The 23845-nt window shown below is 47.0% G+C and overlaps 3 protein-coding genes across 5 annotated transcripts in view; 1 reads left to right on the top strand and 2 right to left on the bottom strand.

Annotated features, from left to right (window-relative positions):
* Positions 1-568, bottom strand: part of dachd (dachshund d) — a 56663-nt gene extending 56095 nt beyond the window's left edge. The window contains exon 1 of the mRNA XM_062564911.1: positions 343-568. Within this exon, the coding sequence (XP_062420895.1) occupies positions 343-568 (226 nt within the window). The remainder of the gene's footprint in view (positions 1-342) is intronic.
* klf5b (Kruppel like factor 5b) lies at positions 341-5153 on the top strand. 3 transcript variants are annotated; one of them, XM_062565129.1, is made up of 5 exons: positions 341-605; positions 720-832; positions 2300-3116; positions 3211-3270; positions 3563-5153. In XM_062565129.1, exons 2-5 carry the CDS (start codon positions 797-799, stop codon positions 3739-3741), a joined length of 1092 nt encoding a protein of 363 aa, XP_062421113.1. In that variant the 5' UTR covers positions 341-605; positions 720-796; the 3' UTR covers positions 3742-5153. The 3 variants fall into 3 exon arrangements, with proteins under 3 accessions (XP_062421113.1, XP_062421114.1, XP_037345326.1); XM_062565130.1 differs by lacking the exon at positions 720-832; XM_037489429.2 differs by lacking the exons at positions 341-605; positions 720-832 and adding an exon at positions 1320-1740.
* Positions 5154-7372: 2219 nt separating this feature from the next.
* On the bottom strand, positions 7373-23357 carry klf12b (Kruppel like factor 12b). Its single transcript, XM_037488079.2, has 4 exons — positions 22684-23357; positions 19811-19937; positions 12869-13026; positions 7373-11114 (listed from the first exon to the last, which is right to left on the bottom strand). The coding sequence occupies exons 1-4, from the start codon at positions 23210-23212 to the stop codon at positions 10933-10935; spliced, it is 996 nt and encodes a 331-aa protein (XP_037343976.2). The 5' UTR covers positions 23213-23357; the 3' UTR covers positions 7373-10932.
* Between the last annotated feature and the right edge of the window lie 488 nt (positions 23358-23845).

The following is a 23845-nucleotide window of genomic DNA, read 5'->3' as shown; positions in this document are numbered from 1 at the left end:
TCACCGCAAAAGTATGTAAAGTGTATCTACTTGACACAATAGTGGTGTCTTTACTCGCACGTTATTGAAGTACAAAACATGATGTGGTTCATGCAAAGAGTACGGTCTCTCTTTGATTTACACGAATAATATGATGCAAAAAAAAGCTCCCTTCACATTCGGATGGTGCATTTAGCGAAACGTGTTCAGTCAAGCCTGCCGTGGGTGCAGTCAAGACATTTTAATAAGAGGACAAAGACTGCCTGGAGAAAAAAAGATTACGAATGGGAGTGGCAGGAAATGTCACACATAAAAAAAAGGAGATCTTCTCATCATGAAATGCTCCTCGTGGTTACGACATACCTGTGTTTCCAGTTGGAGCATGTTGGCCTGGCACCGGCGTGTAATACTTTGACTCCGTGCACCTGTGCGGGGCCAAAGAGAACCCAAACAACTCTGACAAGTCGGTTGTGTCCCCGCTAAGCTGAGGCACAAAGCTTCTGTCAGGAGGTCGGATCACCGAGTCGTTTTCACCGCTGAGCCACGTATCGCCAGTAAACCCGAGGATGTAGGCGGCAAAAGAATACATGTAACTTCATATCTCCCACAAGGTCACTACAAAAAAGGTACGTAAGTATGTGAACGCAGCATTTTGGTTGGGTTTATTATAACGGGGGAAAATTGCATGCAACGTCGTATGACACACACAGTGTATTTCGATGTTTTATGGGAACATCCAGTTCTTCACTGTCAGCTCAAGAATGCTGGGCATCAAGTATGCGCCTGACGGAGAGCTGCACCGCAGTGGCCCTGTGACATGTCAGACCGCAGCAGCAGGTCCTTTCACTTCAAGGTACAAACCTTCTGTTCCTTGGGTCACACCGCTAGTCATTTTTACTCATACTGTTGTTTTCATAACAATCATTATTAAAAAAAGAACATCAGTACAACAGTATCAGTAAAAGGTTTGTACGGATGGAAAGACAGGGATTCAGTTTGAATTCATCAAAATCGGTGTAAAAGCTTACAAAAAAATGGAAAATGAAATGCAATATTCTCCTTTTCAATTTGGACTTTTCCAACCGTCCAGATCTTGGGCCCTGATGAGTCACATGTGGCAGTTGAAGAAGCCACTCAGCCTGTTAAACATGATCTTTGAGGAACACGGTTCCAATCCCAGCCAAGCATCCACTGGCTCACAATCAACTGCTCCTTCGTGGACGCAAAAAAGCCTCTTAAACAAAGCATCACACACGCACGCGCACGCGAGTGTGTGTTTGGTGTTATTTCGACCGCGCCCTCATCCATGACCCCCCCCCCCCCCCCCCGATCGTACAACCACGGTGTTCATTCCACTACGACGGATCCGGTTTATCTCATACACGTTGGGCCCCGCCCCTGCAGACGCGCAGATTTCACGCAGTGGCGCAAAAAAGAAAGAAAGCGGAGACGGAATTAAGGGGGCTGATGAGCGTTTGACAGCCGGCTCTTTCGTCGCGCAGGTCGCATCCGAACCTAAGTGTGTGTGTGGGGGGGAAATCACGTGGTTGATTTATCTACGGGCTGCTCTGCTGTCTAATGGCCGCCGCCCCCGCGAGGAATCCCGTGTGGGTCGCTGCGCGGCAGGACGCGCCGCGTCGCCACAGGAGCGTCGCGCCGCTGGCGGCGCACGGGGCGACCGGCGGAGATCCGGGACGAGTGCTCTGTCGCGCGCGGGAAGCCGTCCCGGGAACTTCCTCTTTCCACGACAACAATCTTCTGGTAGGGTTACGTTCGCACTTTCCCTCGTGCATCGTTTACCGACACACGCGTGCTCTTAAACATACGGGGCTGTAGCTACTGTCGGAGGGGAGAGGGGGGTTAGGGCCCACGCGTTGTACTATCCACGTATCTGTTACTGAGGCTTTAAGGCGTGCAACGGGTGGGCTCGTGTCACGAGTGGGACGTGCAGCGTCGTGCACCGCCCGTGAAACTTGCGAGGCGGGAGATGCTGCAGTCGGACGGGCTCGTTTCATCCGCGTCGCTTTGCTTCTTCCCTTTTTTTTTTTTTAATTTATTCTTTTTTTTTTCAGGGCGTCTGCTCCGTTGCTCGTTAAAAAGGGAGCGGTGGCGTCCTTTTATTCTCTGTGTGTGCATGTGTGAACACGGGCCGCTGGGTGCACGTGGATTCACAGCAGCTGGGGTTTGCTGTTCTGTCTGGTTCCGTTTGTTTTGGTCCGGGAGGAACACGTGAAGCCAAACTGAGGCGTTCAGGGGCCCCCACTTTGCTGCAAGGAAACCTGTGCAAATAGATGTCCTCTTGTTTTTGTTTTTTTTTCAGTTTACGTCCGAGATGGACAGCTACCTGTCTCCCCAGCAGCAGCAGTACGGGGGCAACTCCAAAACGCTGAGTCGGGACACGGGGGCCCTGGTGCCGGAGCCGCCTTTCACGGAGGACTTTGGCCCCCCCTACAGCGTCAACATGAGCCTGTTCCTTCCAGACGTCACGTACCTGCGTCCGGATCTCTGCAGGGCCGTGAGACAGATCAAAACCGAGCCGTCCCACGCACTGATGCAGACCAGCTGCCAGGGCACCGCGGCGCCACTCCCAGAATACTTTGGTGGTGGTTTCAGTGCTGCCGACTCAGCCGGCGGCCGATTTCACATCAAACAGGAAGTGCCCGATTTCCAGGATATGCCCCTGTATCAGCTTCTAAACTGTGACTTGGAGCAGCTGGTTCACGGGTCCCAGCAAGGCTCCGCCCCCGCGGCCCCTGTGAGTCATGTGCATCAGCAGAGACCGGCCTATCTGCCGCCCTCCCCGCCAACCTCCGACCCCCCGAGTCCAGGCGGGGGGCAGGAGGTCCTTCACAATCTGTCCCGTCCCCCCACCTACGAAGCCGGCGTTGCCTCCAACTTAACTCTTCAGGCCTGTCAATCTGCTGGCAATCCGGGACGCGCGCCGGGCGCAGCTCCAATCCAGGGGCCAGAGCGGCATTCCAGCGCGGGATTGGGCCCGGGTCCCGAGCCGGTCCGGCACCCCGGGCCGGCGCCGTGCCCGCTGTCCCCGGTGGTGGCCCAGCCGGCTTCGGCCAAGTACAGCAGAAGGAATAACCCGGATCTGGAGAGGCGGCGCATTCACCACTGTGATGTCGCAGGTCAGGGTTTGTGTTGGCAGAGTTCACGACCCAACAAGTCGCAGCACAGCACCCTGATCTTTGTTGTTGTTGTTTTTGTTTTTGTTTTTTTTAGGGTGCAGTAAAGTATACACCAAGTCGTCCCATCTGAAAGCCCATGTGCGCACCCACACAGGTAAGGAAGGGGTTTGCCGTCGCACTTGTTGTTCCAGGGAGGCCGAGGCGGTGTTGCCGGGCAGAAATATCCGCTCTTGGCACGCAGACGCGTTCTGCCTGCCCACAATCCTTGGCCCACATCTCACTGCTGGCACGCTGTGATTTATGACTCTCGGTTTGACGCACGGCGATAAACTCATTTTGTCACCACCAAGTTTTCCGTACTCCTTACGCGATGTCATCCATCTGCCGTTCCGTCGTTTAAAAAAAATGTTTGTTTTTTTTTGCTTTTCTCTCCCCGCCTGCTGAAGGAGAGAAACCGTACCATTGCTCCTGGGAGGGATGCGCGTGGCGCTTTGCGCGCTCCGACGAGCTGACTCGCCACTTCAGGAAACACACCGGGGTGAAGCCTTTCCAGTGCGCCGCGTGCAGCCGCTGCTTCTCCCGCTCCGACCACCTGGCGCTACACATGAAGCGGCACCAGGGCTAGAACCCCAGCTGCTGCTCCGTGTTCCTGTCTCCCACCAACGGGCGTAGCAGTAGTTAAAACGGGGGAGAGTTAATTCCCGGCTCTCCCCGGGGTGGGGGAGGGGGGGGTGGTACGTTCGTAGCAGTGCTGGCCCACACAAAATAGTTTCCTTCCTTTTTGTTGAAAGATGAAATGCTACCGTCGCCTTATTTTATTTCCTCTCATGTGCCCCCAATATCGGGGGATAGTGATATTTACAACGATGTCAGTCTGAACATCATCAGCCAGGATGAAATGGTACTCGTGCGCCGCAAAGTACGCAGACAACTTCAAATGTCCACTTTTTATTTTTCTTCACTTTTTTCACTATCCAATCACACCAGCATGGTGTCAATGATCAAATTCATTAGTTAGTTAAGTGCAGAAGTGTGTGTGTGTGTGTGTGTGTGTATGTGAGTGAGATACAGGAGGTCACAGCAGTTACCTGTAGATTTATTTAAAGACGCGGGAGCACTAATTATTGGGAGGCGCTTGTGTCGAGCGGCTTCAACACTGCCAGGTTTAAGGGTTTCTAGGCCACAGGAGATGATTAAAAAGCGACATTTTCTCATAACACTGAAATGAAGGGAAGATAGTGGGTGAAGGTTTTTAGATCATGTTTGTTTTAGACAGCATTATGAATGTTCTGTATCTATACTCCCCCTGTACAGCAACGACACATAACAGAAAATGTCCAATGTCTTTTGGCAGGGATGAATCTAGAAGGGTGCATTTGGGATTTCAGCGGGCGACGTGTTATTTAATTTAATTGTTAAAGCTGTTATGTTGACGGGGGGGGCTTCTCTGGCTCTGAGTTGATTCCACTTTGAGGTGGTGGAGCAGCAGCCCTGAGCGCAGCGTGACGGGCCAGCAGCAGCCGTCACGATGGACAAATCCAGGCTCGCTTGCATCACCATAATTTGTTGCAAACTGTGGGTCGCTACCTTTATGGGATTAACGGGATTATCATATTTCTGGTAGGTCTTCTTGAAAGGTTTCAAAGGGACACCGTATAGTTCTGAGACTGAACTTCTGTCTTTAGCTTTTAGTTTCTTTGACCGCTATCCACGTATCCAAACCAACCTTTAAAGTGCCTTTAAAATAATTTCTTTGTTATTTTGGTGGCGGGACGAATGGAAAACCAAGCGTCCCTGTTGGGACAGTGATCTTTTATCAGGTACTCTAATGGAATGATTGTGGGTGTTGGCTGCCGCTCCGAATTATCCACACGTAGCAATCTGTATTCATGACCAACATTCTGTTCAGTCTGATTGAGCTAAATCTCAATTGGTTCAGATGTGTATTTATATATATTTGTATCTGCTGTTAAAGGATGCAATCCACTGATTGACTTTTTTGTTTAATAGCAGGGACCGTTATATAAATTATTAATATTTTGCATTAGCTAAGAAGCATCAAATTATAGAATATTGCCTATCACTTTTTCCATCTCAATATGTGCCAGAGAATTGTTGCAATACTTTTAAAATCCATATATAAACACAAATATTTTGACATGACAGTAGCATTGTGTCATAGCTCCATAAGATGTAGCACAAATTAAGCAAAATGTGCCACAACGCCATGCAGCCCTCACAGTACAAATAAAGGTATGTGTCGAATATAGCTTTTTGAATGGGAGTTTTTATTTGGATCTTGTTAAATGTTTTTTGTAAATTATGACTGTCTTCCATATTAAATGTGCTGACTTAAAGGTTATGACTACAGTAACGTTTGCCAGCTCTGCAGCATTTTATATATATCCACCAGCAGCTTTTTGTTCGAGGTCAATCCTTGACCAATACCTTTCATTTTTTTCTTGACATTTTATTTTTTATGTATTAATTATGCAATTCTTTTTTAGGTTACAGTTAAATATTTAAAAACATTTTTAACTGTTCTTAAGCTGGAAAACCACTTTTTAAAGAGGAAACAAGAAGACCAAAATTGCTGCACTCCTTTTTACCTGCATTCACAGATATTAGTCAGTGACATGTTGTCACTGAATATCTCTGAATGCGAAGGGGGAGGTTTTTTTGTTCTTGTCTCCTCTGGATATTCTCCTACTATAGGCATATATGTTTCTGGGATGTGCATCCAAACGGTTCCCCTAAGGTTATTCCCCAGAGCCTGGTGGCCTGTGTCTGCTTGAGGTACCAACACAGTAAAAAAAAATAACTTTAAATTGTTACAGTACTTTTTCTGTTTTTTCAAATTATGTGGGAAATATAAAGCTATTATCTGTAAATTAACCGTCCAACTGTAAATTTAAGTATTATGCTAATAATGACAAATTCAATGTTTTTCTCATTTTTTTTACGGAAGAAATACTGTAATTATTCTAGAGTATATTACTGTTTTCTTAAATTACATTCAAATCATGTAAAAAAATGGTCAAATGACTGGCTGCCAAACAAAAACCGTAAAATTAAGGTAAAATAACTTGATTTGAATGAATTTTACAGGAATATTCCATAACAATTTTACAGACCCATTTATTTTATAGATTTTTCCTGTAGTATTCCGATGAAACACCTTAAGTAGAGGGTGTGTATATATATGTATGTGTATGTATTTATTTATATATGTTCATATACGTTGGCGCCATGGTGGTGTGGTGGTTAGCACAGCCGCCTCACAGTAAGATGGTCCCGGGAACAACTCCACCACAGTGCATGTTCTCCCATAGTAAGTAAACTGGTCACTCTAAATTGCCTGAGAGTGTGAATGGTTGCCTGTGTTAGCTTAGCTGACAACTACAGGACAAATCACTTGATCGAAGGTGTTTGATTGTAATAATACAGAGAAAAATTGTTCCTGTAAAAATATGTTTTTTTTGCACTTCATTTGAATTAAGTTATTTGATCTTAATTTTACGTTTTTTGTTTGGCAGCAAAAACTTAAAACTTAGAAAGATGGTCAAATGACTTTTACAGTGTATCGTTTCCTTGTGGGACACGTGATCTGATCTCAGCAAAGCGTCCTCGGTGCACTTCTTCATATCGTCCACAATTCTGAAGCGTGACTTCTTTTTGTTGGCTGTTTTTTTGGAAAGGGTCCCTGACATGAGTCACGGCTCACAGCAGAGAAGTTGCCTGAGCTTGTCCTGAGCGCAGAGGAAGTTCCCCCTGTGGAGACTCTTTTAGCATCACTGTTATCCACTAACGTGCTTCGCGTTGCTCCCTTCAGCCCACAGGCCCCTGTGAGCCATTAATCACACGTGTGATGTATTGCACGGCGTACATGCTAAGCGGGGTGGGAATTGAAACCTTGTTATTGCAATCATCGGCTGACAGAAACATTCATCCAGATCCAGTTATTGGAGAATCGGCGTACAAAATGTTCTGGGTCCAACCTTTAAAAAATACAAAGCAATGCGATATTACAGAAGGTTCTTCATGAAATTAAAACGTAAAAATAAGTAGTAAGTGGATGTACTGTACTATGCCTACGAACTACTGTGCCGTATATATCGTGCAGAACTTCAAATGTCCCCCTTAATACCGAGATTAGGTTCCTGAATGCCGCAGAACGCGAGTGCAGGACTCCGATGTCAGAGACCACATTCCATCCATCTCAGCCCCAGGCAGCAAGCAGCTCCCACGCCAGTGTGTTACATACAAAATGCAACTTTATTAACCTTCATGCCTCCATTCATATTAATATACATGTATATGTTTGAACTTATTTTAATTTCACAGCTCCATCCATATGAAAAAATACAGAGAGAAAAAAGGCAAAACACTGACTGGATACTTCAACAACTCTTGGAGAAAAAAAAAAAGAAAAGCGTAACAGTAAACAACAAAAAGAAAAATAAGGACACCTGTTCTTGAATTTTTGAAAAATATCAGGATTACAAATTTTTAACAGATGTGGAATTCTGTGAGCAGAATCTCCATTTGAAGCTGAGCATTATCACATTTATTTCAGATTTTTTTTTTTTAAATGTTTTTTTTTTCCCGGTAAGAATGAAAAGATCTGAATATATTTACACTACACTCACTTTACATAAATACAGGAACAACGATTACTGTACGCAATATCAGCAAACTTGGAAAAAACATAGGCTTCACTACTTAAAACTTTCAAAACCCGGAAATCAGAAGCAGATGTTACAACAGAAAGTTCAAAATAGATATGGAACCAATAGAGAAGGGTGTACTTGGGATCTCCTCGCCGTCCTCCACGTTGAATGGACGGGACGGACCTGACACATGGAGAGGCCTTCGTCTCTCCGGTCCGCACCCCCCCCCCTGGGGGGGGGAGGGGACTCATTGCGAGACAAGCAACCACGCCAGCTGTGAGCGTGGTGTGGGAGGACGCTGCATTGGACACGATGGCGCGAGGCTCAAGTAAAACATGAAAGGTCCCACTTGCATAATGTCCTCTGTGCGTCTTTTGTTCTTTTTGTCCAAAAATTGATGCTTTTCCCATTGGGTGTTTATTAATTTAAGCACACGCGTTGAAAGAAAATCGAAACTCTGCGGACAGCGGCTGATGTTGCGAGTTTTGCAATATGAGGCACTATTCATTAGTATTGCATAACTTTGACCCTGGTTGCCGTTACAAAATTATGCTTTGAAATGAGGAGAGAGATACTGGAGGGAAATATAACACACACCCTGTCTCGCCGAGACGCCGTGTTCAAGTTCAATCGAATTGAGGAAATGGCGCATTAAGGCATGCAACGTCGTACACTGAATACCAGCGTCTTGGATATGTGCTCGATTAACATCATTTCTTGCAGACGCAGGGAGGAGAGTACCTTAAATACGGTCAAATTGGTATATAAATAATTTGTTGATTATAGCAAACACTGGTTCAGCCGTTTGGGAGTAGAAATGATCTGACCATGAGCTTATTGAACCATAAACCAAGGAAAGCAAACTGCTGTGTGACGTCACGAGTGGTAATTTACAAGACGGACACCTTTAGCCCCATTTCACTGTATATCAAATTAGATAAATTACAGTCTGGAAAAAAGACTTTACACGTATAAATGTATTTCCTGCATCTACTAATCAAAAGCCCTATTTTTCCAATGTATATACAGGCTGTAGAACTTTGTAATAAGTTTCATCTTCACTGTCACATATATTACAACATTTTCAAAAGATCCTTTTTACAGAAGAAAAAAAGTTGAGTTATATGCAAAAAGATGAAGTGCCCCTCAGTAATAAGGTGTTCTTATACAATATATGGAGGATAAAATACCACGAAAATGATTTCGTTTATAAATCGACATCTGAAATAAGATAAACTTGTACTTAAAAGACAAACAAGGTGCTGATATGTTTTTGCCAAAATGATAGTACAACTGGACATAATGACATGTGTGCAAACAATGTGCATAAATTATGATACCACACATTGCCATTCTCCATTGCATCGAGTGGGGGTCATGTGCAGAGGCGACTTCCGGACTTTGGCTACTTTGCTGAGAAGTGAGGATGTGTGTGTGTGTGTGTGTGTGTGTGTAGTTTTCAGGGTTGCCTTTTCTTGTCACTGGCTCCGGTCCAATGAATGCATTTAGCAGCACTTTCGGAGGCTATGGGATGGCCTCTGTGCGTTTATGTGTGCAGGCCTTCCCCAGCTGGAGGAGTATTGGAAAAACATTTAAAAATATTTGTTACTATGACGATAAAAATGCACTCATTAATTACATTTCCTACCTAAGGTCGAGGTGCTACTTAAGAGAAGTCGTGCCAGTGAATGCATCTAAAATGTAGTCTCAAGTGCTTGCATCGTGCATTTCTGCGTGTGCAGCTTGGTACTTGTATATGTGTCCTATGCGTCTATGCAGATGCTACTCCTGCATTTGTCAGCATTTTCGGTAGCCAAATCCGAAAATCACATCTCACATATCTGATCTGGGGTGAGAACATTTCAAGTGATTTTCTGTATTTGAGACAAACAAAAATAAAACAAAAAAAGGGAAAAGACCAGATTAAAACCTCGTGGCGCAGCTACCGAAACCAATCGAAACGTCACCTCCGATAGCGACATCCGGGGCAAAGGGGCGGAGCTTCGTTGTCACGGAGCGAAGGGGCGGAGCTTCATGGTCGGTAAACGCGTCTAATTGTTTTTTTTTGTTGATACTGGAAATGTCCTCTCATTGATTGCAAAGTTCACTGTACATGAGGGTTTGTGTTTCTTCTGAGTGGAAACTTATGCAACAAGCAGGCATGGAATAAAAAGAAAGATTCAATAAACATAACGTCGGTATACTGAAATGATATTTATCCTTTTAGATTGCACTTAACTGATTGCTAATCACAGCAAATGTTCCACCAAAGATGTGTGTGTGTGTTTAAGGAAATGCTTTCAGGAGGCTCACATAATGAATAGCACTGATGAGATTTGGGGAGTTGGCCCCAGTCAGCGGGGTCATTGCTGGTGCGATGATCCGCGTGTCTGGTTTCCTTGGTTCGGAAATAAAGCAACAAATGTCTGAAAAAAGGTCGATCCTTTCAGATCGTATCTGTGAGGGTGCGGTTTGCTGCCGATGAGACGGACGACAGCGCGCGGATGTATCGGCAGGCTGAGGGAACTATCCGCGGTGCAATGGCGCCCTCTGCCGGCCGCGGCGCAACGACACGGCCCTGTGGCTCCGACCAGTGATCCGGGCCGGGCAGAACTTCCTCCTTTCCACACATCGTGGACTTTCACATTATGAGTGCTGAAAAAGCAGCAACAAAGAAAAGAAACAGTCCAACCAAAAAGACACCTTTGCCATCGTAATATATATCGTTTTCGTCCAAATAAAGAGTGTGAATTCTTTTTTAAAAACCAGAGTGAAACATGTACAAACAGTGCTGTAAAAGACAGTTCCCTATTATACTCCAAAGAATAACAATATCAGATCCTGCCGTCCGTTCCTTCCAACCCAAAGGGGATCCAGAAGTGACCCTGTGCACGTCTCCATCTCCCATCTCCTCTCCTTGTGACGGATGGGTGAGTGTGTGTGTGTGTGTGTGTGTGTGCATGTGTGTGTGTGAGTGTGTGTATACACGTGTGCGTGTCCAGGCCAGCTGAAAAACATTCATGGGGAGGTCCCGCTCCCCCGACTGCCTATGTGTGTGTGTGTGTGTGTCTGTTCCATTGATCTCTCTCTCTCTCTCTCTCTCTCTCTATCTCTCTCTCTCAGTTGACCTTTGCGCCCAGTCCGGTTCACACCAGCATGTGTCTCCGTCGGTGCAGGGCCAAGTGGTCGGATCTGGAGAAGCTGCGGTCACAGTCCGCGCACTTGAAGGGCTTCACCCCCGTGTGTTTCCTGTAATGCCTCGTCAGCTCGTCGGAGCGGGCGAACTTCCACGTGCAGCCGTCCCAGGTGCATTTGTATGGCTTTTCCCCTGCAGAGGGAGAGAGGAGCACCCGCTACGTCACATGTTCAGTACCGTTACTGAGCCGGAGGCCGAACCCGGGGCTTTGTTAAAGGTGATTTGGGGTGATCATTTCACATTCAAACATTTTTCCACCTTATTGCCACAGTTGTTTGGTCAAGCGAGGAGCTAAAACTCCTTAAAGTATTTAGGTATATTGCTGGTTCTTCCTTCTTTCATGTTGGATGTTTTGTTTTTATGCTTTTTTACGTATCCAGTTGTTTCCATCCATAAAATTCCATCCATTTATCAGAATTCTTATGCAACATTGAAACTTGCTTGAGTTGTGTTTATCCACCACAGTGAGTCTAAGTGCACGAATCGTTGCGTGGCAAAGATTTATTATCTCATAACCATTGTGGTATTTTTGACGGCATGCTGCCTGGATCTGATCCGACGACTAAAGCATGTTTCAATAGTCTAATACTAATCAATCTTTCAATTGTTCAAAGATTAATTAGTTCTGGGCCTGGGACGGAAAACACTGCAGCACGGTTTGCTAAATGCGTTAGCCGTCTGCATCAGCCGCCTGGGGGGAATTTCTGGACATGGACTGGAATATGTCTTGAGCATATTTCTAATGAATTTGGCTAAATGAACACAGCCTCGAATCCCGAGCAAAATCGTTTTCTTCTTTTTGTTAATTGCAGCAAAAGAAAGAAGTGTAATCGCCGAGTGTTGTACTGTCCAGCTCATCATGGAACAGAACAGGTTTTAGATGTGTGTTCCACTTAAATGTATTAAGACCCATGAGGACAGAGGTGTACATGACAATAAAAGCAGCCAATGAGCCACAAGGATGTCTGTGATGCAGCTCCAACCACAGTCTCCCTCCATGACGGGGACAGAAAGGCCCGGGATGTCCATCAGAGAGACACTCATGACCAGAAATAATGCCTCATGACTGCTGTTACCAGACATCATGGGTTATTAGACATGTTTAGCAGCACAACCGTTACTACTGTCTGATGTATTTTGTGTTATAGGGAGGAATCACACATGCAGACTCAAAGGATTTGGTGACATCTGGCGGCGAGGACAGAACAGAAACCTGGAGGAGCTACGGGACCGACGCGGAGACACAGTTTGTACGTTCTATTGAACACTAAGACTCTCTTTTCTGCCAACCGATTCCGCTCATTAACACACGCTGGCCCTTTAAGAATGTGTCAGAAGTAGGTCCCTTTACGTGTGCCTGAGAAAAAACAATGACTATCTAGCGATGGGCTTCTTTTGTTTTTTTAAAGCTGGTTGAAATGCACTTATTATTATTATTGCTTTGGATAAAAGCGTCAGCTAAATGACATGTAATGTAATGTAATGTAATGTAAAGCCTTCCAGTGTGTTGTCCAGTTAAAAAAACAAAATGAGAATGTTTACATGCCATCGGACAGGTATTGATTATTGATTGGTGCTGACAACAATACCAATAGGTCTACAATTATATTATAATATTCATATTATTCATTTAGAATAAATTATGCACGGATTCTTTTCCGGATTTTTCAAATTGTTCAAGTCTCCGCCTTGAAATGTAATTGCCCTTTGAACTCTATCCATCCTTCAAAGGGTCATTCTCTCGGAGATGGTTTGCTGTGACATTGCAGCATCACATCCCGTTACGTGGAGGAAAGGCTCCGACACCAACACGCGCGTTACCTTCGGAACATTTCCACATCCAATCAAATCACAGAGTGGCACCATTCGCACTGAGACCTACTGACCTGTGTGTGTCCTCCGGTGTGCTTTTAAATGGGAGCTTTTGGTGTACACTTTATTGCAGCCCTCAAAGTCACACCTGTGGATTCTCCTCTTTTTGGAATCGGGGGACTCTGACCTCCGGGGGCGCCGTATGCTGTCCATACTGAACGGGGACATGGAGCTGCAACGGGAGAACAAGGGGGGGGGGGACACACGAAGGCGTCGTCAGACTGTGAAGATGACATGTTGTACTAATCCGAAGCAGGTTGTGAGTAAGTAGTGGACTCATACTAGAAACATTTAGAATGTGCTGTTAATGGACACAACTTTTAAACGTTCTCTTGGTGATGTTTAGTCGGGGGTGTTACTGTATAAAAACACTGTTTACAGTTCAGGAAAATAATGTTCACATACTGCAAGGCATCACACTGCAACAATTTGCAAAGACAACAGTGATTTTATTGGTCCGAAATAGTTTTTTTGGTTGGAAAACCAATGTTGTCAGTGGTTCTGTTGGCTTGTGATGCCATAAAAGGAGTCCAGTAAGTCCATCGTTAGGGTTCTACACAACGTGAAGCCGTAGCGGAGCCAGCAGGAGGCAGTGCAGCACCGGTGCTCTGGGAAAAGCCGCCGCAACTACGGGCCGAGAGATGGAGGAGGTTTTTTTTACCTCAACAAGGCTAACGGCTCCTGAGTTATTCGATACATTTCCTCTCCATTAACCAGTCAATATCACCGTGGATTGGGTCATTTGTCACTTCCAGCTGTGAAGTCGCTGTAACAAAGTGTGCACGCCGCACTCTGACTTTGAGCACAATCGTTGTAGAGCAGAATCCTCTGTGAGGCCAATCTTAAATGTTATCACGTGTGAATACGATGTTAAACACACACGCACACACACACACGGGGAAGGGAGCGAATAGAAGGTAGGGCTGTTGTAGATTCATATAGTACATACAGTTCATGTCCTTTCACACAGCAGTAAACACTTTGCTGCTGCAGCAAAGAAAGGTTGAAACAGAACGGCCCCGTCTTCTAGAAGGGAGGAGTCACTTCTGTGGGATGGATGTCAACGGTGATGGAGCACAGTTGTTTTTCTGGATCTTGAGAACCAACGTAGGAGGCTGAAAGTGTGTGTGTGTGTGTGTGTGTGGTGTGTGTGTGTGCTTGCATGTGTGTGCGTGTGTGTGTGGGGGGGGGGGGGGCAGCTGACACACAACCCACTTCCTGTCCCAACGAAGCCCGATTTGTCAAATGCCGACCAAGAATGTGCACGCAAGGGATCGAGAGGAGCACAGAATTACAGAAACACACACACACACACACACACACACACACACACACACACACACACACACACACACACAGATCACCTGTTGCTCTTGGCATACAGCCAATATGAAGCTGCACAGGAAATGAGCACACAGGTCAGATCGGACTCTCCCTCCCTCCCCCTACAGTGTTGATTAACCATCGCAGTGCAACGACACGTCAAACTGTTGCGCAATGTCCTGATCTGAGGGAGACATGTAGATAAGCATCTTAGACCCAACTCGCAACTTGGCGTCTGCGGGCCGCCCTTCGGAGCCTTTCGATTTCGAGTGTTTCATTAGCGAGCTGCATGCATGTCTCATTGTGTGTGAGAGACGGGAATCATCTCTGAAGTATCAGTGCCTGTGGCCAACACGCTCACAGAACAGGACGTAAACGGACGTAAACAAAAGGACTTCCGTGCAGCCTCTTTGGACAGGACGGGAGCCCTGGCCTCCTGAGTGAAAGTCCTGTGTTTGTTTGAGACGCAAGCCCCGCGTGGGCTCCTTCATCTCTGGGGAGACGGTGGCGCATGGAGTAGTAGTGACGCGCCGGGAGCCGCAGGGTTGGCGGCTTGAGTCCTTGAGTAAGACACCCAACCCCTAACTGCTCCCCAGGCAAAATGTAACGCATGGGTTATAATGCAATGTAAGTAATGTAATAATGCACAGCCTCACACTCCTGTGGGCTCTAATAAGGACGCTGTCTACAGTGATCCGGTGCTTTGTGCGTGAGAATCAGACACACAGCGTTCGTGACAAAGCGGTGACCAGGGAAGGACTACTGGCTGGACTATGAGATAGCGTGTGCGCGTGTGTGTGTGTGTGTGTGTGTGTGTGTGTGTGTGTGTGTGCGTGTGCGTGTGTGTCCGCCAGAGAGATATCCAGCAGATGTTTACATTCTGACTTCATCCACACAGTGACTCCCTGGTTGTGACATCATTCTGGGAAGCCAACAGGTTCCAAAACAAAGAACAAACAACAACTAACCCTTATTCACGTGTCCCTCGCTGCTGGGGATAATTCTGTCGTCATCACAGTTCCACTCCCAGAGCTCGGTGACAGATTTCTGGCGTAATCCATTTGGGGTACTCCCCACTGGGGCACATGCTACTGATTAGCGATCTTCATTACTCACAGAAACACAGACGTTGCGAGCGCTCTCCAGCTAAACAAAGGTAATTACATTTCAGAATCCACTTGGATTACGTTTTAGCGATTCCTGGGAGGAAATAAAAGTCACGGCAGAAGTACCACAATTCGGCGAGAGAAATGAACAAGATCAGCATTAAAAAAAGGTTTGACTGGATCAAATAAGACATCCATCCTAATCCTGGAGTTCTTCACTAATATTCTGGGTTTTCAAAAACCGTATAAAAGAAGTGGGCGGAGTCACAGTGGCGCCATCCACTGGTTTTTTTCCTTTTTTGCTAGCAGAAATAAGACGAGAGGCCGGAGCCAAGCCACTAAGTTTGAACATACTGTGAAGGGTTTAAAGTTCAAAAACAGAAACACTAACACGTCACAAACCAGACCACAGCAGGGTGGCGACATGCTAAATATCAATTGAGCCCTAATTGAGGCCTACATGGTTTATTTGACTCCAAATAAACCATAAGTGACTAAATGAACATCATGCTGTATTAAAACTAGAGATTGAGACCATAAACTAAACTGAGAAGTAGTGTCCTTTTCTTCTACTTGCAACTTTACATATTTTGGCAACCAGAGGAGTCTCCCCCTAGTGGCCATGAAAGGTAATGCCACTTGAAGGGACTTTCTCGCTGGCTTCACTTTTCCCACCAGGTTACTGGCGGGTTTTCTATGGTTGGTAGGGTTCAATTAGAAATTTGAAAGCATACGTCTTTGAACCTAGTACACTGCTAAGAACATTATATACAAACAGTTAATGGAAAAGAATACTCATGATTTAATTCGCAGTGGAAATAATATTTTATTGTAGCCATGTTTCCATTTTGCTCTTGAGATGAAACTCTTTTAGTTACTCAGCTGGTGTTGTGGGTCTGTTGGACCGTCTGTTTTTGGGGAATTAAACAAAATCTAACAATCTAACAATTTTATGTTAAAATACTAAGATGTTTACTTCATCACAATCAGAGGCAATATAAAAAGGGCAAATATGGTTGGTATTGGGGAGCTTCGGCCTGTTAAACCTCAGCGTTCCCACCATGATCCGCTTGCTCTCCGGGGGCTCCTGCCCCAGCTTGTACGATGGCAAAAAAACTGTCGCATGCGATGTTGTGTCCACAGAGTCCCTGAGCCATGTCCAGCCATGTCCAACTCGTCCAACATGATTCATTTCAAGGTGTCCTCCATCACGTTTCCCAGTGTAGACTTGTAAGACTGAAGGAACACAATTTCCACACCGGTGTGTAATATAAATGTGTAGGGGGGGGGGGGGTTACGTTTGTGTGGTTGATGAAAATGTGGTCTGATACGTGTTCTTGGCAGAACATGAGACAAGGCCAATAAGTCGGGGTTTAAAATGAATCGTATTATTTTAGTTTTGATAAAAAATGATTGTTGGCTTGCAGGCTTCCTGTTTGTTTGGGAATAAAATTAAACTATGTGCTCACACTGATTTTACTGGTAGGATCCACTATAACGCGGAGATGTTACGTTCAGAGGTTTACTTTTAATCTCGAGCCCGGCTGAATAACTTTTTCAAATCCCGGGTTAGAAAAGTGGAAAATGAGAAAGACAAAGCTGTGAGTGTGGAGTGTTCATGGGGAGTCACAGTTGGTCTTTAGGTCTTCAACAGCACATTTGGATGTGCTTTCTCATGTGAGCCTTGGGGGGGGGGGACTCTGTGACTCTGTGTGTCACCGCGGCTGCGTGAATGCGTCCGTTTTGTGTTTCCCGAAGCATCACAGAGAAAAAAGCAAAGTACAGCTGAGAATTGTTTCACAGAGTCAACCTCGGTTTCTAATTCCTTTGTCCCCCGCCCCCCAAGGTCTTCATCCGCTGCTCCCCCCCGAGCGCTCCCCTCGGAGAGCGGGGGCCCACATTGGTCACCTGCAATCGGAGGCTTCCCAAAACACAATCCAGGTTTTCTTTACCAACTTCTCACAGGAAACTAGGTCACAGCAACAGACCCGAGTGTATACGAGTGTATTTATGGAGAAAACGGTCCCTGTGTGTGTGTTTGTGTGTGTTCACTGGATCACTGCCCACTGGGCATTCCTGTACCTGTCCAAGGATACAACCCCCCTGCCTGCACCCCTACCCTCTCCTCCCTTCACCTGCTCTGCTCCGTGGCCCCCGGTACCTCAGGGACCAGCCAAACTTCAGCAGAGACAACCTTTCCAACACAAGCCCCTAACCCCAACACACACACACACACACACACACACACACACACACACACACACACACACACATCTTCTCTCCTGTCTTCCTCCCTTTCACTCCCACAATAGCCTATCTGCCCGTCCCCAGGGAAACGCATGAATATGGACGAGGCTGCCCAAGAAGCCCAGGACACACACACACACACACACACACTTCATATCTCACTCTCCCCTTTCACTCATTTATTTATACATGGATACCTGGATTGGAGGCTGCAGGCACTCCCATCCTCCGCCCCCTTTCCCTCCTCTCCTGCGGTGCTCTCTGGATGACTGCATGTGCAAATGTGGACACTAAATTACGCCAAAAGAAAAATCGCGGCTCGCGCTGGAGAGAAAAACGGAGCGAGGCGACACAATGGTCCGACATGTTTGCTGCGCTGCAGATGTCCACAGAGCGAGCGCGTGTGTTGTGCCAATAAAGAATGCACATTCTTCCTCCACGCGGCCAAAAACCCGCCGCGCGCAACTCAAGTCGACTACAGACCGCCTTTGTTTTTCACAGACAAACATGCAAGTCTGTGTTCCTGTTGACAATGGCTCGACCCCCCCCCCCCCCACCTCCCTGCAACCAGCTGTTCTGTCCACTGTGCAGAAAATCTAGTGCGCGCGTACAAAGACGCAAAGACGCAGGCGGAAGGATTAATACTTACTGACGTGCACACGCACACGGGGGCAGTTTCCACATAGCCCAGTGTGCACTTTGCACACGGAGAGGTGAGTGTGGGGGGCATCGTTAAAGGCTGGTGATTTCTCTCCTCAGTGAAAGCCAGGCCAGTGAGAGGTTGGGCCCTGCCAGCCCCGGTTCTCTTTTGACCACCCGGTGCCCACGTGTGGCCCTCAGGGGCACGCCTGTCCCTTTCAATTACCTGCACTGAAACCCAGAGTCCTCCACTGAGTCTCTCTCTCTCTCTCTCTCTCTCCCTCTCTGTCTGTGCGCATGTGTGTGTGTGTGTGTGGGTGTGTGTGCGCTCGCGTCTTCCCTGGAACCGGCCAACTTCTGCTTGTGCTTCCATTAAACAAGCACTGCCTGAGACAAGAGCCCTCACCACAACGTGTTGCACAGTGAAACCACAATAGCGATATCATCATTTAGTTTCATGACTGTAGCTGTTCACACGGCCAGCAATGCACAAACAAACAATGCAACGTCTTGTACACAAAGTTAAGCCCCGTGAGCTGGACCGGCCCGGGGCCTCGGCCTTGTTAATGTTGCTGCACCATTAGCGGGATCCTGCGGGAGTCCTGGAATACTTTCCTCGCGGGTCGTCTAAATAACAGTCCGCCAGGCATTAACTTGAGTCTGGCCAGGCTGCAGGCTTTTATAGGCATCAGGGGAAGGAGGCGGGCACAGGAGCAGGCCCGGCTCTTCCTGTTCCTGATCGTCCACTTGTATATTTACCACAGATGGACTGTGATGTCTGGGCATTAAGTGGGTCTGAGCCGTTTGCATTCAGGCATACAGATGCACCCCCCCCCCCCACGTACGGCTTCACGTCGCAAACACAGACATGCACACTACTTTGTATATAAACAACGCTGTGATCCAGGGACACAAATTGTGGGAAATACAGAGAGGCTTTTTTTGTGTTACCCAAGGCCTTCTTAGCCTTCCACATGATGGGAACGGGAGGGAACGGGTGCGACGTGCAACCTTAAACAATAGTTAGATTCTACATTTTATTCAGACTTTCGAAAATGTTCCAATTATTATATTTTCTTTATATTTTAATACCCAAAATCTCAATAGTTTGATAAACATCTAAGGTGACTATTGACAGCCCATTCTGGAAATAGATGAAATCCCCAAACAGAATATAGTTCTTCTCAGAATATTTTTCTTAAAAAGAGATTGGATAATACTATATTATCTATATGGCTAGTTTGTAACCACAAGAATCCATGAAGCATTTATTTAAATAAATAGTTAAATCATAATTTAACCATTTACAACTTGGGTGAGGGATAGTTTGTAGAAAAGTTAGTTTGAGAAAAGAAACATCAGCACTATGAATACAGTAGAAGTAGAACAAATGGAAACTCCCGTAACACCAAACAGACCCCAACAGGAAGGCGTGTTCGATCAATAGCATAGTTCCCAGACATGTTACCATGACAACACACAGCAGAATCAACATCCGCGACAGAGCTGTGAGGGTCAGTTGAGGAGAAAGGGGCAGCGCGGTGACCCGATATCTCCGCCCCCCCACGCGCACACACGCACACACACACACGCGCACACGCACACACACACACACGCGCACACACAGAGATTGATACTCACTCTTGTACTGCGCGGGCTATAGACAGCGCAGTGGAGCCGGTCTCATTAACACTGTCCAAGGTCACGTTTGGCAGGTCGTCGTCGTCGCTGTCGCTCTTGATCTGCCTTGGCGACAGGTCCGTGTGTGCTGTGGGGACGGGACACAGGAGTCAGTGGGGACAGCTGCACACGTGTTATCCAGTGTGTGAGTGTGAATACCGAACACGTCCAAGTTAAAAAAGTACGGGTGCATGAGCGCTCCGTTCCCCCCCCCCCCCCCCCCCATACGGGCGACTGACAGAGAATGGTATTCGTGGTAATGGCAAACCTTCACATGAAAGGCCCGGAGACAACACAGAAGTCTCCGTCCAGCCGCTTGCTGCGGCATCTTCTTCGCAGAACCTCCCGCTGATTAGCGAGCTTTTTGATTCCTCTCTGTCGCATGGTGGCCATGAAGAAAAACATGCACCATTTGACTGGCACGCTATTAGCCGCGAGCCTGTGAGCCAGTGAGCGCTGGGGGTCTCTGCCTCCTGAGCTGCATCACAAAGTAACATCTACTCCACGAGTTGTGACAACTTCTCGCCTGGACAACTCATTGGATATATTGCCAGAGCCCGCGGCCATTCTGTCCTCTCCGTCTCCATGGACACAGGCCGCGCACATCCTGGACATCTCAAATGATGAATGTAATATATATATATATATATATATATATATATATATATATATATATATATATATATATATATATATATATATATATATATAAGCCTGCTGGAGACAACTTGTCAGGGAAAAGTTGCTGGAAACTGACTGGATCAAAATCGGTGAGCTGCATCTGTATGACTAATATAGCACAAATAACTACTCTTGCTGTTATCCTCACGCAGAATATACAGTGATACATTTTTCTCTGCGACATCTCCTCCCACTGGAAGCCCGGCGCTTTTATAAAAGCTATCAGGATTTCACCTCCTCTGCCCTCTCAGCCGAGACTGGGGCCATAATGACCCATAATGAGGGTCTAGAGATGGGTGCAGACACAGTGTTATTACTGGGGATGTGGGGTGTGTAGGAGTGTGAGAGGCGGAGGGGGGGGGGGGGGGGGGGGGCGCGAATGAACTGTTGTCAACTAAGACATGCAGAGTGGTCACCCCGGACTCCCCTGCCCAATGGAAAACCTGTAATTAGTCAGAAATGCACTGTGAGATGGAGAGGGGGGGGGGGGATTTTGAGTGAGGGACACAAAGGAGTAGCGGTGGAGAGGTGGGCAGAGCACCGGATTTCTTTCTTTCTCTCCTGTTGTATCCAGTCAAGCCCTGTTTCCATGGCAACCTCCTGCCGGAGACAGGGAGACAGCAGTGAAAGGAAGGGTACCCGCCCTCTCTTAAAGACGATGGCCAAACCTGTGTGTGCATGTGGGTGAGTGGGAGTGTGTGTGTGTGTGTGTGTGTGTGTGTGTGTGTGTGCGAGTGTTCTAGTATCCATGTTGAAGGCTTCATGATTGAGACTCGCTTCAGAGCATATGATTGTTCTGTCTGTATCAAGGCAAACAAGATGGGTTCTTGACCCTCACACCTAACTACGCATGGAGGGGCAGTAGATTGCGGGGTTATTTTCAAGCGGCCAAACAATAGTGATAGTAGAAAAGATTAAAATATGATAAGATGGGGACCCCCTCCCCTCTAAAGAACAATCTACTCATAGGTAAACAAAAATATTCTGGCTCTTTCTTCTTTATTTCACTTGACTCAGGCTGTGGGAATCCTAAGCAAACATTTCTTAAGTCTCATTAAGTGCAATGAATAGCAAAATGTTCTTTCTGTCAACTAGTCGCAATCTGATTAAAAGTGGCTTCATCCACCGCACCAAACATTCAAACACTCCGTTTCAGCCCGTGTCCTCAGTGCTTCCAGCTTCCAAGAGGCAGGCAGAGCTGATGTCGGACTGCGTGTGTGTGTGTGCGTTTGTGTTTGGGCGTGCGTGCGTGCGTGTGTTTGCGTAGGTGCCACCAATCTTCAATACCCATCCACACCCTCTTATGCAAGCCTTGTTTTTCCTGTCTTCCGCCTTCTCAGACACGAAACGCCCCGTCTCTAAGGGGACCACCCCACCCAAGCCGACCAAGTGTCCCTCTGACCTCACGCTCCTATTACACGAGTTTGTTGCTTGTATGTACACACACACACACACACACAGACAGGTCTGAGTTTGAGTGTGTCCGTCCATCCTGCAGGGAGTGACATGAAGCAACCCTCCTTTTTACAACCAACAGTTGGCCTGTGTGCGGCCCAGACTTGGAGAGAAACACCTACTGTGGGCTCACTCCCAGTGGCTGGCAGTAAAACCCCACCCAGAGAGGAAACAAATAACACCGCTGAGGCCCGGCCAGCAGTAATACTCAGAGTGGCCGGTGTCGCCGTGGTTACGTCCACCAGAGACTTGCAAAAGTTACGTCCACCAGAGACTTGTACAAGTTGGATAAAGAGTCTTTTTTTAACCTGTAAAACTCATCTTCACTTTCACCAAGGCAGGGAGGGGAATAAAAAAAGTCTCTAAAAAGTCGTCTTTTGTATTTTTAAGAATTTTAAATATCCCTGTGTATCCCAAAGGTTGACAACTGAACATTCAAAATATTCACCCGTGTTGACATAGGTGAATGATTGTTTTCTAATTTCTGAATTAGTGGAGGAACTTAACTTCACTTACTGTGTAAAGCTAATATTATACTAATATAATCATTAGGCAAAAGCTCAAAGTCTCAATCCTGATGAATCATTTCCATGCAGGTGCTGGAGCACCTAGAGAAATTGTAGCATTTAACTGAATGATTAAAGACTGTTTCAAGGAAATGAATACGCAGTAAATTCCAAGCGCGCGTTCCCTCTCACCTTTGGCCTGGCTCTTCACCTCATCCAGCAGAGGTAGCATGATGGTGTTGTTGAGGCTGGATGGTGATCGCACGGCTGTGGTGTACATGAGGGGCAGCGACTGCACCACCACCGGTATGCGGTGCACATGGCTGCCCAGCTTCCCCGCCGCGTGCAGACTCAGGGGGCTGGACGGAGGCGCCGGCACAGAGTGCAGGATGTGCAAATACGGCTGACCCCTCACCCCGCCCCCGGGGGCGACCAGGGGACCCGGCGTGAGCACCGATGAAGCCGAGGTGATGACCGACGGCGAGGAGGAGGAGGAGGAGGAAGAGGACGACGACGACGATAAAGACGACGGCGAGAAGGCGTAGCGCAGGGGGGAGGATGACGAGGTGGTGGTCGGGGTGGTGGACAAAGACGAGGGGCGGGGCTTGTTGATCGACAGGTCGACGGGCTCGGTCTGCGTGTGGAAGTGCAGGTCGTGGGCGAGCAGGTCTTCGGGGGGCTCCGCTTTGACTCTGCTGAGGAAGAAGGGCACGCCGTCCATTGCAGAGTAGGGACGCACTTTAGGGACTGTGGAAGCAGAAGCAGAATCTTTTTTGATATACACACACACAACCTGGAAGAAACTAATAACAATCAGTTAATCAATTAATGTACTCATAGCCTGACACTTCACATCTCTACTGCTGCAGTTATCCTTCGGTGGACAATAGTCTCTCTCTCTCTCTCTCTCTCTCTCTCTCTCTCTCTCTCTCTCTCTCTCTCTCTCTCTCTCTCTCTCTCTCTCTCTCTCTCTCTCTCTCTCTCTCTCTCTCTCTCTCTCTCTCTCTCTCTCTCTCTCTCCTAAATCTCCTTTGTGATGGTGGAAAAACATTCATATGGGCTCAATTTCCGGGCCGTCTCTCTCTCTCTCTTTCTCTCAGCGATGGGCCTTCTAACGCAAAAATGGCTCCGTCCATCCCTCCCCACATATTTCACTTAACAGATTGTAACAATAGCTCCGGGAACCTGTTTATTTGGGGGAAAAAAAGATAATGACGAAGGCACACGGTAGAGAGTGGGTGCCGCTGTCCCTAGTTTGTTTCCTCCGGGCTGCTTCTCGTCTTTTGATGCAGACTCACAACCTTTGGGTGTGGGAGGGGTGCTCGTGTGTGTGGTGTTGACCCTCAGACTGCGG

Source organism: Pungitius pungitius, chromosome 10, assembly GCF_949316345.1.
Source record: "Pungitius pungitius chromosome 10, fPunPun2.1, whole genome shotgun sequence".
Lineage (NCBI taxonomy): Eukaryota > Metazoa > Chordata > Actinopteri > Perciformes > Gasterosteidae > Pungitius > Pungitius pungitius.
The sequence above is the reverse complement of the archived record's forward strand: the minus strand, read 5'-3'. Positions and strand labels throughout refer to the sequence as shown.